The sequence below is a fragment of the Hyaloscypha bicolor genome (assembly GCF_002865645.1).
Source record: "Hyaloscypha bicolor E unplaced genomic scaffold K444scaffold_58, whole genome shotgun sequence".
Taxonomy (NCBI): domain Eukaryota; kingdom Fungi; phylum Ascomycota; class Leotiomycetes; order Helotiales; family Hyaloscyphaceae; genus Hyaloscypha; species Hyaloscypha bicolor.
The window spans coordinates 696244-712040 of NW_020194560.1; the positions used below are offsets into that span (position 1 = coordinate 696244).

Genomic DNA, 15797 nt, shown 5'->3' on the forward strand with positions numbered 1-15797 from the left:
TAGCTAAAGAATAAGCCTAAATCTATATAATTCGGTTATATTATTAGTACTTTATAGTAATAGCTAGAGAAATAACCTAATAAGAAGTATTAAAAAGATATTAATTAATAAGATTTTATTATAAGCTATTTCTAGAAATCTTTTATTCTAAAGTAATCTTTCTTTTTTTGAACTAATTAGAGGAAATTATATAAGACTATAGAAAAGGAGTTTCTATAGTCTAATTAAGATATAATACCTAAGTAAAAGCCAAAGAAGTAGGAAGAGGTTCTTAATAAAGAGCAAATATTAGATCTAGCTATTCTTATCTCTATAGTATTTAATTATATAGCCAAGAAAGAAAATATTACTATTAGTTAAATCTCTATTTATAAGATTAATAAAAAGCTTAAAGCTTGGAAAAAAGAAGCTATTCCTGGCCCAGAGAATTAATAATTAGAAGAAATAAAACTTTAGTAGCTATAGAAAATATTACTCCCGGAATTTAAGAAATATACTTCTATTTTCTCTAAAAAGAAATCTAATATCCTTTTTTTCTATAGATTATATAATTATAAGATTTAGATTAAAGGCCCACTAGTAGGTATTAGAATTAATAGCACACGCGAGAAATCCTTATTAAAATTCAACCAAAGTTACCGACTTTAAGAAAATATAAAGTCACAACGTAAAGTAAAATCAATCTATCTTTCTAGATTATAATCGAAATATACTCTCTTATTTATTTTAATTAATTATAATTTATACTTAAACTCGCCTTATAGGTAAGATTCTAGTCTACTTTAAAGATATAATAATACTAAACCTTTATAAATATTCTATAACCTAATTATTAATATATCTTACTTATACTATTTATTAGCTTTAAAGGTAATCTGGTCTTTGAAATTGGCTTATTTTATAAGAGTATTGTGTATTTGTAATATTATAAAGATAGTAACTTTTTGGTGGTCTGTAGTCTGTATGCTATTAATTCTGATACCCACTAGTGGCCTAAAAAGAACTAAAAGTATTAGATATTAATCTTTCTAGTAATAGTTTACTTAAAAGCTTCTAGAAATCAAGTATTTCTTAGAAGATAATCTGGCTAAGAACTTTATTAAAGCTAGTTAGGCTTCTTTTACTTTACTAGTTTTTTTTATAAAGAAAGTAAATAGAGGTTTATATTTCTATATTAATTTCCGCCGCCTAAATAATATTATCCGAAAGAATTAATATTTCCTTTCTCTTATTAATAAGACTTTAAATTAATTATTTAAAGCCAAGATTTATACTAAATTAGATATTTACTAAGCTTTCTATTATATAGCTATAAACCCGAACTCTTAGGAGCTAATAATATTTTATATTTACTATAGAATATATAAATATAATATCCTCTAGAAAGGCCTTATAAATAGCCCGGCTATATATTAATACTATATAAATAATATATTTTTTAAGTATCTAGATAACTTTTATATAATATATCTTAATAATATTCTTATTTATTTAGAAAACCTAGTAAAGCATAAATAATACATATAAAAAATACTAGACTACTTATATCTTACTAGCCTCTAAGTAAATATTAAGAAATCGGAATTCAAAGTTATATATATAAAGTATTTAGGCTTTATTATCTCTATATCTAGTATTAAAATAAATCTTAATAAAGTTAAAATAATATATAACTAGTAATTCCCAAAGATAATTAAGGATATATAGTTCTTCCTTAGCTTCTATAACTTTTATAAATACTTTATTAGAAAGTATAAATAAATTACTAAACTTCTTACCTTATTTATAAAAAAGAATATTTCTTTTAAATAATTCAAGTAATATTAAGAGGCTTTTACTTATTTAAAGAAAGCTATAATTTCTATTCTAGTTCTATAATACTATAACCTAGATTTACTTATAATAATAGAAATAGATATATCTAAAGAAATAGTTACTGGCCTATTCTCTTAATAAGACCCAGAAATAGGCCTTTAATATTCTATAACTTATTTTTCTAAAACTATATTTCTAGTAAAGCTTAATTATAATATATATAATAAGGAGATACTTACTATAATATAAGTACTAGAGAAATAAAGAGCTAAGCTAGAAGGCCTTTAGGATACTTCTTTTAAGGTCTATTCTAATTACCGTATTTTAGAGTACTTTATAATTACTAAAAAGCTCTTTTCTTAATAAGCTAGATAGGCTAAGCTCTTATTCTATTATTATTTTAAGCTTATATATTATTCTGGAAAATTAAATAAGTAAATAGATACTTTATTATAAAGATAAAATAAAGTAAATATTTAGGGCTAGATTAAGAAGAAGCTATAAACTCAAGTACTTTTTCCTAAAGATAAGATTAATCCAGAGATTATTTATAACTTATAGCTTATAATAATATTCTATAAGGTCGGCTTACTTAATCCGGAATTCGGCCCTGAAAACTAAATATATACTAAAGATTTTCCAGAGAAAAATATCCCTATTAAAGATATAATTCCCCTAGAAAAAAGTATTTTCTTAGAAGCTTTACTAGTAGACTCTGCTATAATAGCCCCTATAGAAGTACTATTAAAGGCTCCCGCTAAATATAGTAGTTTATAACTTATAAATAAGATCCTATAAGATAATTATATATTACTAGATTTAGAGAAGCTATATATAATAGCCCAAGCCAAAAGTAATATCTAGATACTATAAAATAGCCTTCTTTTATATTATAGAGGATATAATAATTCCCAGATTACCTTTATAAATTGCCCTAATTTATAAAGTATATAATAAATCCCTTTCTGGATATTCTGGATATATAAAGCTCTATTAGCTATTAAAGAAGTAATATTACTAGCTATTTATAAATAAGGATATTAATTAATACTATAGTAATTACTATATTTATAAGAGATTATATATATCTAGAAATAAGAAGCCTAGTTTGCTTTATTTCCTTCTAGTTCCTAATTATTTCTAGTAATATATTACTATAAACTTTAAAAGCTATCTAGAAAGCAAATCGGGCTATAATATAATTACTATATTTATAGATTACTTATTCAAGTATCTAATTACAATTCCTGTATAAGATATAATTATAGCCAAGTAGCTAGTATTTTTGTTTTTATTTTATATAATATACTAAGTAAATATTCTAGAAATAATTATATTAGATTAGGGATTCTAATTTATATCCGATTTTTAGAGCAAATTCTATATAAGAATTAGTATAAAGCTTAAGCTCTCTATAGCTAATTACTCCTAAATAGACGAATAAATAGAGATTATTAATTAGTACTTTAATTAAAGATTATACCCGTATATTAATTATTATTAGGATAACTAGAATAAATAGATTACTATAATTAATTATTAATAAGCCTCTCTTTAGTATAAAACTATTAGCTAGTTCCTATTTATAACTAAAAAGAGCTATAAGCCTTATATTTTACTAGACTAGAACTCTTCTATTAAAGCTAACTTACCTAAAGAGAAGCTAAATAGAAATAAAGCTAAAGTATTAGTAAATTAATTATATAAATTATAGTAACTTACCCAAGGCTATATAAAGTAAGTATAGGAATAATATATAGTATAAGCTAATAAATATTACTATCTAATTAACTTCAAAGTCGGGGACAAAATATAGATTACTATAAAGTACTAGAAATCCGATTATCCGAGCCGGAAGCTAGGGAACTAAATAGAAGGCCTATTTAAGATTCTAGAATAGTATAGCTATTTATTTCTCCTGAAATTACCGGAAACCATAAAAATATACCTAGTTTTTTATATAAAAAAGCTATAAAAAGACTTCCAGAATTCTCTACTAGGTTAAATAAATCCGGAACCGCCCCTATTAATACTAGAGAATAGTAAATAAGAATATGGCATTAAGCGGGTTATTATAGTTAAGCTAGTAAGAAATAAGCTAAAGTATAGAATTTATTAGGTTAGTTGGAATAAGAATCTAATATAGTATCTAGCTTCGGTACTAAGTAATAGCCCTCTAGTTTTATAGAGTTTCTATAATAATAATATTAATATACTAGGACCTCTATAAAACCTATAATATTAGCTAGACTATATAAAAAATAATACTTATCTAGAACTATACGGAAATAATAATAAATTCTCCTAAATTATATAATAAAGGCCCCGGCCTTTTATATATAATATCTATATCCGAGATACTAGTTTATTTTAGAAAGGAAAATAATACTAAATTAAATGAATTAATGGCTTTTATAAAGCTCGGGAACGAGCTTATTCCAAAGAAGGGGGGTAATATTATAATTCCCATATATCCGGTATCTAAGATACCTTACTAGATACCAGATATCTTTTAAATATATATAATATGGCCGCCTTATTATAGAAGTATATTTGGAATATACTAGAGATATTTAGAAGGCTAAGCCCCTTTGAGACTAGTATATTATAGGGTATATATACTTCTTTATAGCCTCCTATATTCTAGTTTTCCCTTCCTTAGCTTTGAATCGTCTTTATAAAAGACCTTTTATCTTGCTTTCCAAGCCCTAAATGCCGTACTCGTAATAATTACTAAATATATTATATTTTATAAAATTAATTTAGAATATAATATATTTTATAAAAATTAATTAGTTTAATTAAAATTAAATAGTTTAATATAAGGCTTTCTAGTTTAGAAATTTAATATATATAATTTAGGGAATTTAGAACTATATATATAAACTATTTATTATTATAGAATAGTAATTAATTTAATATATTTTATTTATTAAAATTAGGGGCCTAAGGCTTTTAATAAGCTTAATAAATCCTAAAACTAAATATTATATAGTTATATATTAATAGAACTTAATATTTTATCTAGTTAAAATATCTTATATAGCTAGAATACTTTATATAACTAAAATTAGTTTAGCTAATATAAGAATTTAATATATATAATTTAAGGAATTTAGGGCTATATATACAGGCTACTTATTACTATAGAATAGTAGTTAATTCATTACGTTTTACTTGGTTTATATTGCAAGCACGTGACCTTGGCTTTATTATTAAGCTAGTTCAATATTACTTGGTTTATATTGCACGCACGTGACCCTAGCTTTATTAAGCTAGTTCAATAATAGCCACCTCAGCCTTCGCGCTCTGCTAGTGTGTAGAGTTTTCTTGAACTGAAATTTTTTCAATGCATTGCAATTGATCAATCTTGTTTGGTTACAATGCCTTTTGATACTCACTGCTGACCTGCCTTCTACAACAATGACCGAACAGACCAATCGCGACCATAGGGCACGAGCCACAGAGAATACCTCGAGTAAAGAACATACAGAAGCACGTACAGAGGCACATACAGTTGATCAAAGAGATCCGCTTATTGCGGATTGGGTTCTATCAAAACAACTGGACCTCGATGCAGCGTTCGGATTCGAACATGCAGAATACGCAGGACCACCGTACACCCAACTTTCGCCCACAGTACCGACACTGCGTCTCCTTATGCTGATGCCGGGTTGCTTTAACGATGATATCACTGGCTTTCTTATCGAGGTCCCAATTGCCTCCAAGCCCAAATACGTTGCATTGTCTTACGAATGGGGAAATCCAAGGGACACTGTGCCGATCCAGCTATTCGGACAGGAATATCTAGTAACGAAGAACCTTGCAGCAGCCCTGCGACATATCAGAAGCGAATACGGAATTATGGCTTTCTGGGTCGATGCCGTGTGTATAAATCAGGCAGATGTCGCAGAGAAGAACGTCCAACTCGCTCAAATGGGCTCAATATATAAGGACGCCACAGAAGTCCTAGTTTGGCTGGGGATGGATATGGAAGAAACTCAAGACAACTGGGGAGGATCAGCCGAAAGGACCAAGATGGCTTTTGATTTCGCTCGACAGTTTGCAAATACATCATATAGGGATTTCTCGCAGGCCATAAAAACCCATAGCGTTGGCCAAGGTTACCCTGATCGGGATGACGGGTTTCGGGCCTTTCTTAACCTTCTGACCAGAAAGTGGTTCTCGCGTCGCTGGATCGTACAGGAAGTAGTACTGCCGCACATTTCCAGGGTCAGAATTGTTTGTGGCTCTCGTGGAACGCCCTGGAGAGCCTTTCGGAACGTTGCCCTTTGCTTGACGACCAATCTCGCCTCGCTCCCCCCTCGCACTGAGGCGTTCATTCGAATGCGGGCTATGTCAATTTCAACCATTGAGGTAATAAGATCTTCACATTCACTATTAACTTTAAGTGGAAGTCATCCTGCGCGATTGTTGGCCACACTGCTTTCTTTTACTGGAGGTTGGTTTGAGGAGACTGATCGTCGAGACAGAATCTTTTCTCTCTTGGGGTTTGCGGAAGGGCAGTCGGGTTATCAAGGATTCAGGGCAGACTACAACGCAACCGCGACCGAGGTATTTATCAAGTCTGCCAAATATCTCTTTAGCGAATTACGGAGTGCAGAGTTTTTGGTTTTTTCGCATCCCAGGGACTTAGATGGACTTCCTAATGAGCTCCCTTCTTGGGTGCCAACTTGGGCCGGAAAGGTGCAATTCATCGCAGATGCTTCAAATCTGAGCTCTCTACCCCAAGGCGCATCAACTCTTAGTCCTACGGATATCGGCTTTCCCGGAGATGGACTTACACTACGCACCAACGCAATACTCGTTAGCCGCATTGCAACAGTTGGCTCGGGTTGCCCCGGATTTCGAGACCTAAGTCCAACCTCCCTTTACAAAATTCTCAAATCATGGGAAGAGCAAATCCTAAATTCGACATCTGTTCGGAAGAGATATGTAAAAAGTCAAGATATAGCCGAGATCTGGAAAAGGACTTTAATGCATCATTCGCCGCCGCTGGGAGAGTTGGGTTTTCCAGTCACTACATCAACCGAGAACTACCCAATCCCATTACCTAGACCGATTGGCGACCAGCACAGGATTTTTGAACTTTTCATGCATCCAGATCTGTTATCTGAAGAGGACGAGAAGAGATTCACTTTTGGGGATGAAACTGTTGGCTATCTTCATAACTTGGCTAATCGGCTCTCCGGTGACACTCCTTTCGTGACAACGGGTGGAGATATCGGACTTACTTGGTCGGGCTGTTTTGTGGAGTTAAAAGAAGATGATGTGGTTTGCCTCATCCAGGGCTGCCTGACACCAATGCTCCTTCGTCCAGAGCAATCCCACTTCATTTTGTTGGGTTCATGTTATGTCGACCGCTACCTGGATCCAAAGATGCAGAAAGAGTTATTGGCCGAGAATCCTCAAACCTCGATAGATATCAGATAGCTTTCCAATTTGCTCCTCATTTTCGATCGACACCATCGAACAAGAAGCACCCTCCAGCGCAACGAGGGCAGAATTCAAACATTTACGTTACTCCAAAGAGAACCTCGACCAGGCTCGGCAAAAATACCTAAATTTCCGGTATCGATAGGTATCGATGCCAGAATCGTAAGGTATCGATTCCCTGAACCTAATTTTCCCCTTTAATCACAATTAACTTTCGAACTACTTCTCTTATAAGAAAATTTTTGGTAGCATAAATATTCTCCTTAATTTAGGCTTTCTATCTAGCTACTTATCTTATACTTTAGGCTAAAACTAATCTCAATGCGGCCATTTTAAGTAAGAATGAGCTTTTGAGATTTTCGTAAGGCTCGCTTATATATTTAGTGCCTTGATAAGAAATACGAATACGGGGCTTAATTCTCCGAATACGAGAGGTATTTTAAATTTAAGATTTTATTAAATTTTATTAATAATAGTGAATAAATTTTTTAATAGAAAGACTAGAAATTAAAGGAATTATATATGAATACATTCTTATATAAATAAAATAATAAAATAAAGAGATAATTTTTAGGGGTAAGAATCGATAAGGTATTAATACGTATTAATTCTTACGATACCTGAAAAATACCTAATACTATCGATACCGGTATCGATGCCTCAGGTATTTTTGCCGAGCCTGACCTCGACTCAGGCAAGACTTGTAGCCAAGAAAAAATGCTTCAGAATATGTAGCTACAAAGGCGGGTGGCGCTTGACATATCAGCAGGTGCTTCATTTACTAAAACCAAAGGTGAGCATTCGTATGTAAGGTTTGAGCATACGCTTGAACTAACATGAGCAAGCATTGCGAGATTGATTTGCCCTCCAAGGACGCATGCTGTAGTTCCCCTAGTTCCCCTAGGCCAGGTTACCCCTGGGCATTGTAATGGCGCTGGCTAGGGTGAATTGGGGGTGGCGGTCACATTACTGGTTTCACCTGGTCAGCCGGCGTTTCAGTGGTTTTAGCTAGTATCTCCCTTCTTCTTCTCTTAAGCTTAGTACTCTCAATACATGGGATTCTCGGAACTTTGAGCCTTTGACCATTGCCTTGATCCCGCCGTCACAGGAATATTAGGCTGGACAAGGTCAAGTAACACATGACCTGGCACTTTATCACGTCCCTGGGCTGAAGACCTGGTCTGGTAAACAGCTCTTTTTGGGTGTGTATGTAACGTCTAAAGAGAGAAGAGAGCGGGGAGCTCGAGCTAAGTACAGGGTGCCACGCTAGGGCCAGGTCATGTGACACTGACGTCACAACACACTTACTATTAAGAATAGATTGATTTCCTAATTAAGAGAAGTATTCGGGTAACTATACTGCTTTTTGCACTATAATTTATATTATTATTAGTATAAAATAAGATATACTTTTTATTCTTATACTAGCTTATAATAATAATTAGTTTTATTTTAATATATAATTTGAATTATCTTAGTAAAGAGTTTTAATAAATAAGATTAGAGAGCTAGAATAGATATTATTATAATATCTCAATGGGTTTATGGAAGTATTTATATTTCAAAATTAAGTATCTGCATTTTTTATTTTTTTATTTTTTTTTATTAGAAACAGACGCAAAGCCAATGCCCAATTCTTAGGGGGCCGGAAAAGAATCCTTATTCAGGCTTAGGATTGGCTCTAGGCTCTAGCTAACTCGGCGTCATACTCAGGGGCTCAGGACACAGTTTCGTCTTGCCCTCGGCGGTCTTGAATGACATCCGCCCGTGTCTGGCTAAAGAGGCTGTTGCATCGAAGTTGAAATGTGTGGATAGGAAGTCCGCCCAGCTGAAGAACAAAATTAACCGCCGCTATCGCCAAAGCTCTCAATCTGGATGCAAAAGGAGATCGCAATTTCGTCATGAAGAAGAATTTCGTGAGTTTGTTGCAGCAGGATGCGCAGGCGGATATGTTTTTGCCGAGTAAACCGGTGGTGTATTATGCTTCTGATGCGGATTGCGATGATGGGAAATATTGTACTGGTGTGGAGAAGTGTGCGCAGAATGTGTGTGTGTAGGGGACGTATTCTTGTAAAGCGAGTGACTCAGACCGGATTGTTAGCCGTAATGAAGCAGCGAGGAATTGCATGAGAAGGCCCAAGATTACTTGTTGGTTGGGAACTGGGGAGATCTGCTCTTGACTTTGAGATTAAGGGAGCTAGAAGTGGAGGTCTTTGCGAGTGAGCCATGTTCTTTCATGCACTTCACTGTTCGGGGGCTTCTGTCTTCTTCATGAAATTGGTCTTCAAGATTTATTCCGTTTCCTACATTCTCCCAGCTTAGAAAAGAGGAGAGATTTCCTATCTACTTCGCGCTCGCTGTATTCTCGGATTCTCCTCTCATATTCCCACCCTCAGACCAGAATGTAAAGCTGCGGTTACATAATGATAAAAAGCCAACAACAATACTGACAAACTCAAAAACATTGTCTATTGAACAAGTCATTTCATCACACCAACGAGCACCCCACGTTCCCAATATCAGTCGAGTCCGACCAAACCCCCTTCTCATTATCATGACCCGCAATGAACGCCCGTATCGGGGGATACGGACCCGGCTCGAAGAAGCAATCCGTCTTTGCGCCCCAACTCCCATCTCGAAAGCCATTGTTCTGTCTCGCAATAATATATGCACCCCAGATGATCGACGAGTCCGAAGTCCGGAATCTGCCCACTTGGGCAGTGCCGCCCAGTGTGAAGCCGTCGCCGTCGAGCTGGATGACTTGCATATAGCCGTCGCTGGAGACGCGGCAGCCGTTGTTGTTGCACAGTTCGGATGTGTAGTAGTAGGTGTACCGACGACTGGTTTGGTTCCGCCGCCGCTTCGTGGATTTAAAGGTGCGAACCTTGGAGGGAGAGGGTTTGTGGGAGGTGGGACGTATTGCAATGTTACGTTAGAAGTGGGAACAGCAATGGGTGGGGGCGCTGGCGTCCTGTGAGGTGCAATATATGGCGCCGTTTCGTTGGTAGTGGGAACTGTAATAGATGTTGGCAATGGCTAGGCTAGGAAGAGTTCTTTAGCATACTTGTGCCATTATGGCTCACAGGCGTGGAATATCCAAACAAGGGGAGAGTAGCGACTATTGAAAGCAAGGTTACGATGTTTTGAAGCATTTTGGCGCCTGGAGTAAGATGTACGACAGTTTTGGAGATAGTTGCTAGGATCGCAGAGATATCACAATTGTCAAAGTGAGTAAATGTAGAAGGCTGTGTTTTATCACTCTCCCTGAGGAGCAAAGGTGGTATTTATCAACAGAGTGATGGATTGTAGTGATGTTCATTTCAAGACAGCTAAAAGAGAGCTCCGAAACTGTGGAGGCTGTACTACTATTCAAAGACATGCCGAAATGCTTCCTGGCGTATAGAAAAGGAGTATCCATAAGGCTGAACCAAGGTTTGGAGCTTCTCATCTCCGAAATTGTTGAAGAAGGAGCGTTGGGCTGATGATTGGCTTGAAGTGGCAATTTCCGTTGGCGGTGCAAGTGGCGGCTGCTGAGGCTGAGAAGGAAGCTTTTTAGCTTGCTGTCACGTGCAGGTGGTTTTCCATGAAGTCTTCGAGATGTTGCATTGAGGATAGTAGGATAGACAAATGAGGTAGGGATAATAGCATGAAGTGGCATCAACTACGCGGTTTTAACTTCTCCTAGGGTAGCTCCCCTTTCTTTTGGGGCGGTCTCGCTAAGCTTTGGTTAGTTTCGCTTAAAGTTACTAGGAATTTCGGGGAGAGGGCTGCATTCCTGTTATTTTTATTCCGTGATGAAGAATATAGAAAAGACGCCGTTCATTCGAAAGTGACCTTCCTGCCCTGCTCTCAAGGCCACTTCAGAAGTCTGAGCATTCTCCTTGCTTAGCGATCATCTATGTACCCCAAATTATAAAGATCCATCCAAGTAACCTCGCGTCTCAGAATCGTGCAATTGGTTTTGTCCCAATTTATTTTGCCCTCGCTGCCCCTTTCAAGCTTTCAGCTTCCGTCCACCTGCCGGTGACTTAATATGCCAAGCGACGAAGTCCTTCAGCTGCTCCAAAATAGATAACCTATATCCAATCAATTGGTTCCGTCTTCGCTTGGCACAAGTAAGGCTTCCAAGAACTGGCGAACATCATGCTTCACCAGAAAGGCGCAGCCGCGATGAGTTTGAGGATTAGGTCACGAAGTACTTCATGCATTTATCACTATTATCGCTACGGAAAGATTTATGTCCATGCCTGCACAGGCAGTGGAGAAAGAGGAAAAAAGGAGACAACTAAGTGGGTGGGGCCCCATCTTTACGTTTCTCCTGGCTCTTGTAACCTTGTTTGAAAAATTTGGCGCCAGGATTGAACCACCCACGATACTCTGTCATGAATTAATCCCAATTTATTACACTTGTTGAATTGCAACGATGACATCACTTGTCTTTCTCTTGTGCCTTCTACAATCACATACTTTCGTCATGCTGCTGAACCAGTTCGCAACAGCAGGCCCACCCAAAATATGTGCACCCTCGAACATCCAAAGCTTTTTCAAAAGGCGCCCCCGACAGTGCTCCACGGTTTTGCATTAGCTACCTCCACTACTCAGCCGCTACCAACTGTCGCAATGACTCTGACGCCCACGGCTCTGACAAAAATTATGCAAAAGACCGTTTCAAAATGCATGGAGACAGATACCTTCATCTTTGACACGAGCTATGTTACAATTCTTTTTGCAATAACCTACCCGTTCTCTCCCCTATGACATATACTCTTCTTTCTTTATCGAAGTTAAAGGCCTGCTAGCAGCTTTCGGGTTAATGACTGAGAACGACGTAACAAGCAGTTCAGTGTAAGTCAGTTCATCGCAAGCCAGATAGCTAATCGCTCACTGCTCGTAGATTCCTAATATTTGGCGGAAGTTTCATGACAAGAAGCGCGCACAGGGTTTTAGCGTGCTTCAATCTCCCAAAAGGAGCCATCCCCTTCCCGCTTCCCCGACATCTCTTACAAGCCGCCCAAGCTCAGCCTTGTCCCTAGCCTGCTCCTCCATCGCCCACCCGCCGCGACTGTAATTCTCTCTTCCAGCACCGCTCTCGATTTCGACTTCGTAATCGCAACCACCACCGCACTTTCCAAGACAATTACACGCCTGGATACAAGACCGTGACTGTGATAATGACTTCGGAAACTGTAGAGTATTTTTGCTACGGGTATGGGATCGGGCGTGTGCGTTGCATGTGCCGACACCGTGTTGTCCCGACACCTGTACAGATATTAGGCTCAAGTTTGGGCTGCTTTGTGTACTCCCTGGTGTCACTGATTCGTGCGAGCTCTCGACTGCTTGGGGGTGTCCCTGTACTGCAACGAATAAGTACAGCATACATCCGTTCTATCTTTGGTCTCTGCAGAGTCTGGGAATCGGGGTAGAGTCTGCTATTTAGGTGTAGCCGGGGAAAGGACTGCTTAGTATGAAGTCTTCCGCGGCGAAGTACTGTAGTCGGGAAGCGATTTTGACTTTAGAGGGCGTGTTTTTGAGTCTACGAAGGCGGCGGGCATTAAAATCAGTTCAACTCGCTAAGCGAGGATTTGGGAAGTCTAGGGGCTATGCGGTTATAAATGTCTCGCAATTTCTCCCTAAAATTAATCGTTATAAAAATCTTGGAAAAGATTAATGTGCTATTTTTCTATTATATAACACTCTTATGGAAAGTTTTAGGAGTTGCGTTAGGGATTAGTGCGACTTTCCGCACAAGGCAATTTTGGTGTTCTTGCGCGCACTCTGTAGATGGACGATTTTCAATGCCCGTCGCCTTCGTAGTCGTCGCAGGTTAGCTGAGGATCGTTGCGTGCGTAGCATAGACGATCCCATAATAAAATTTCAATGAAGGATGGAAGTAGAAGTACCAATCGCAGATAATAGGGCTGATTTAAAATTTCAATTCCACGGCCTGCGATTTGTTTAGACTCTCTGACAATTTCTAGGAGGAAGAAAAGGCCATCTTGCCTTCAGTGATATTCACCCTACCTATCGCGTCGAGATTGTTGGCACCTGATTTTCATGCTGGACAAAATTCTATAGCCAGTCCCTATTTAGGTTGTAGTATGACATTTTATGTAGGCTAGAAGTCTTCGAAACTTGTAGATGGATGTTTTTGGTGAACCCCTGCATAAGCAAAATAAGCGAGATAGAAAAGGGGAAGGGAGGGGCAGCGGCTAGCGGCGCATGCGAACGGCGCGCGTTGCCGAGAATTTTAGTGTTCCAACCCCGGGAGTGGCACACTTAACCCAGGGTGAAAGGGGGCGCGAATCAAGCTTCCTTAGCAGCTTCGCGCGATTCTCAGTGGGTTGGAGCGATTTTAAGTTCCTTCGGATTAAAGTCGAGTAAAGCTCGCATGAGATCAATTTGATCAGATATTTATCATACTAGGGAATGAGTAAATATGTCCTGTTGTTCATGATGAGATTCTCAATATTGTTAATAATTATATTCAGTGGAGCTGTCACAAACGCAGCATACTCTGGCGATATTGTCAATACTGGTATTTTTACTCCCCTCCCTTCTATTTATTATTGCTTATAAAGACCCCGGGGTCGACTAGACCGCCATCATCATCAACGGTTCCATAATTGGGGGCCTCCAATCCCCACCATCAACTTGGACGCCAGCCATCGTACAAGGAGCACAGTACCTCGCTGCACTTAAATCCAACCACGGATCCCTCGCTTTCCAGCAACTCGCCGTATCTCACGCCGCACACAACACCCTCGCAAGGGTCTTCCATGGAACACGAAACTATGCTTCTACCGACAAGTCACTCAAATCCATCCTCTCCTTAATTGGTCATGATCCGACTTCTGACGAAGGTAAAGCAGCTGTAAAGATTGGGAAAGAGAGGCTGCCAGATTCGCGATCTCAAGGATGGCCGATTACGGGATTAATTATTTTGTCGATTACGTTTACGGTCCTCTAAATACAGGAGTTTATCAGGCAACACCGGGAGGAAGTCCATTACCCGATACTCCACAAGCACAATTTGTGAAACTCTTCGCTTCCGTCGGCGACGTAACCCAGTTTTCTCTCTCTCCGCCTCCAGATCCCGCGAAGGCAGGTTACCAGGGCTACCTGCTCTATGGGAAGGATGAAGGAGAAGCAAACTCGACAGTCAGGAAGTCACATGATTCTGATACTGCTTATTTCTGGCGGGAAAGTAGTCCTACGTACGTTCAGACCGAAATCCTCCGAAATCTGAAATAGAATAGAAGGTGTAAATGCAGACTCATGAGTTAAACCGTGTTTGGAACAGAATGGCAGGAGCAGTAATCGGCGAAACCCTCGCAACCAACGTCTTAGCTTCAACGAAATTCTTCGCACAGCTCAATTTCGCACTCGCAAATGGAGGAATAGTAGCATGGCACGTCAAGTTTCAAAGCTTAAACTGGCGCCCAGTCACAACAATCCAACGAACAGACATCTGGCTTTCAGCTGGGTTGAATGTTTCCGACCCAGCCTGGGCCCCTTTGTTGTCTCCAACACCTAGTCATCCAGATTACCCTTCCACCCATGCAACCTTTAGCGGTGCTGGGAGTGCTGTCATGTCACGTGCTACGTACAGGCACGTATATAGCTTCTTCACCGCCCTTAAGGCACAATCATTCTTACATATTTACACAATACACACCACATTCCACTTCCACAGCTTGTCCAGGCCGTGAGATGTCATTAGGGCTTACAACAATGGAAGTGACGATGTTTCTGTGACTGTCAGCTCCAACGTCACGCTTAACAATCGTGGAGTCATCACCAGGACTTATACGAGTTTGACAGAAGCGGCCATTGAGAATGGGGACAGTCGTGTGTTTGGCGGTATGCACTTCCCCTTCTCCTCCGGCGCCGGAATCACCCTTGGAAATGCCGTGGCATTGAAGACTACGGTGAATTTTGATGAGCATTGATCTGATTTCTGAAGAGCTGATGAGTCTTTCTGTAGTCTGCAGAAATTGTTGAAGGCGGCTAGTCATTCTTTGGAACCTTTGAGGGAATAATTGAATGCAATATTTGATTGATAATTGATGACCTCCCTGCTCTCTGTTCCTAACCTACAACACCACTCCCTAATACACATACAAAGAAGACCAAAATCCAGAACGCCATAACACCGTTTCAATACCTCTCAGAGTTGAGGAATGCAGGGATCCAAGAGTCATTGTCCATAAACTGTGAAAAGTCAGTTACAACCGTGGATCTTTGGATGATTACCCACAGGGGTCCTGCGGTTGTGTATCTGGTTGATCACTCCCTTCTCCTTGAGACGAAGTGTAGGAGAAAATAGAGGTTGGCATGGCGAACGTGAGCAAAACTACACCTATGCAAAGGAAAAGTTTGTATAGGAGGATAACTTTGTAGAATCGCAGATGAGATATCTCTGGATACTTCGATGTTTCAAGATGCACAGGAAGAGGGAATGTAGCTCTCACTTATATACCCATTAACAGCCAGCAAAGACGGTACACGACGAATGTTTCAGCCAT

At 38.5% G+C, this 15797-nt stretch overlaps 3 protein-coding genes across 3 annotated transcripts; 2 read left to right on the plus strand and 1 right to left on the minus strand.

Annotated features, from left to right (window-relative positions):
• Positions 1-5421: 5421 nt before the first annotated feature.
• Positions 5422-5805, plus strand: K444DRAFT_488537 (HET-domain-containing protein; the record flags this gene model as incomplete). The annotated part of the gene is made up of 1 exon (XM_024873167.1): positions 5422-5805. A coding segment is annotated over one exon (384 nt), but the record flags the coding sequence as incomplete, so codon positions are not given.
• A 3955-nt stretch (positions 5806-9760) lies between these two features.
• Positions 9761-10424, minus strand: K444DRAFT_629228 (uncharacterized protein; the record flags this gene model as incomplete). The annotated part of the gene is made up of 3 exons (XM_024883031.1): positions 9761-10049; positions 10157-10286; positions 10337-10424. The coding sequence occupies 3 exons, from the start codon at positions 10422-10424 to the stop codon at positions 9761-9763; spliced, it is 507 nt and encodes a 168-aa protein (XP_024737651.1).
• A 3301-nt stretch (positions 10425-13725) lies between these two features.
• K444DRAFT_721162 (acid phosphatase/Vanadium-dependent haloperoxidase) lies at positions 13726-15505 on the plus strand (the record flags this gene model as incomplete). The annotated part of the gene is made up of 5 exons (XM_024888512.1): positions 13726-13797; positions 13868-14132; positions 14162-14486; positions 14573-14875; positions 14993-15505. 5 exons carry the CDS (start codon positions 13726-13728, stop codon positions 15219-15221), a joined length of 1194 nt encoding a protein of 397 aa, XP_024737652.1. The 3' UTR covers positions 15222-15505.
• Between the last annotated feature and the right edge of the window lie 292 nt (positions 15506-15797).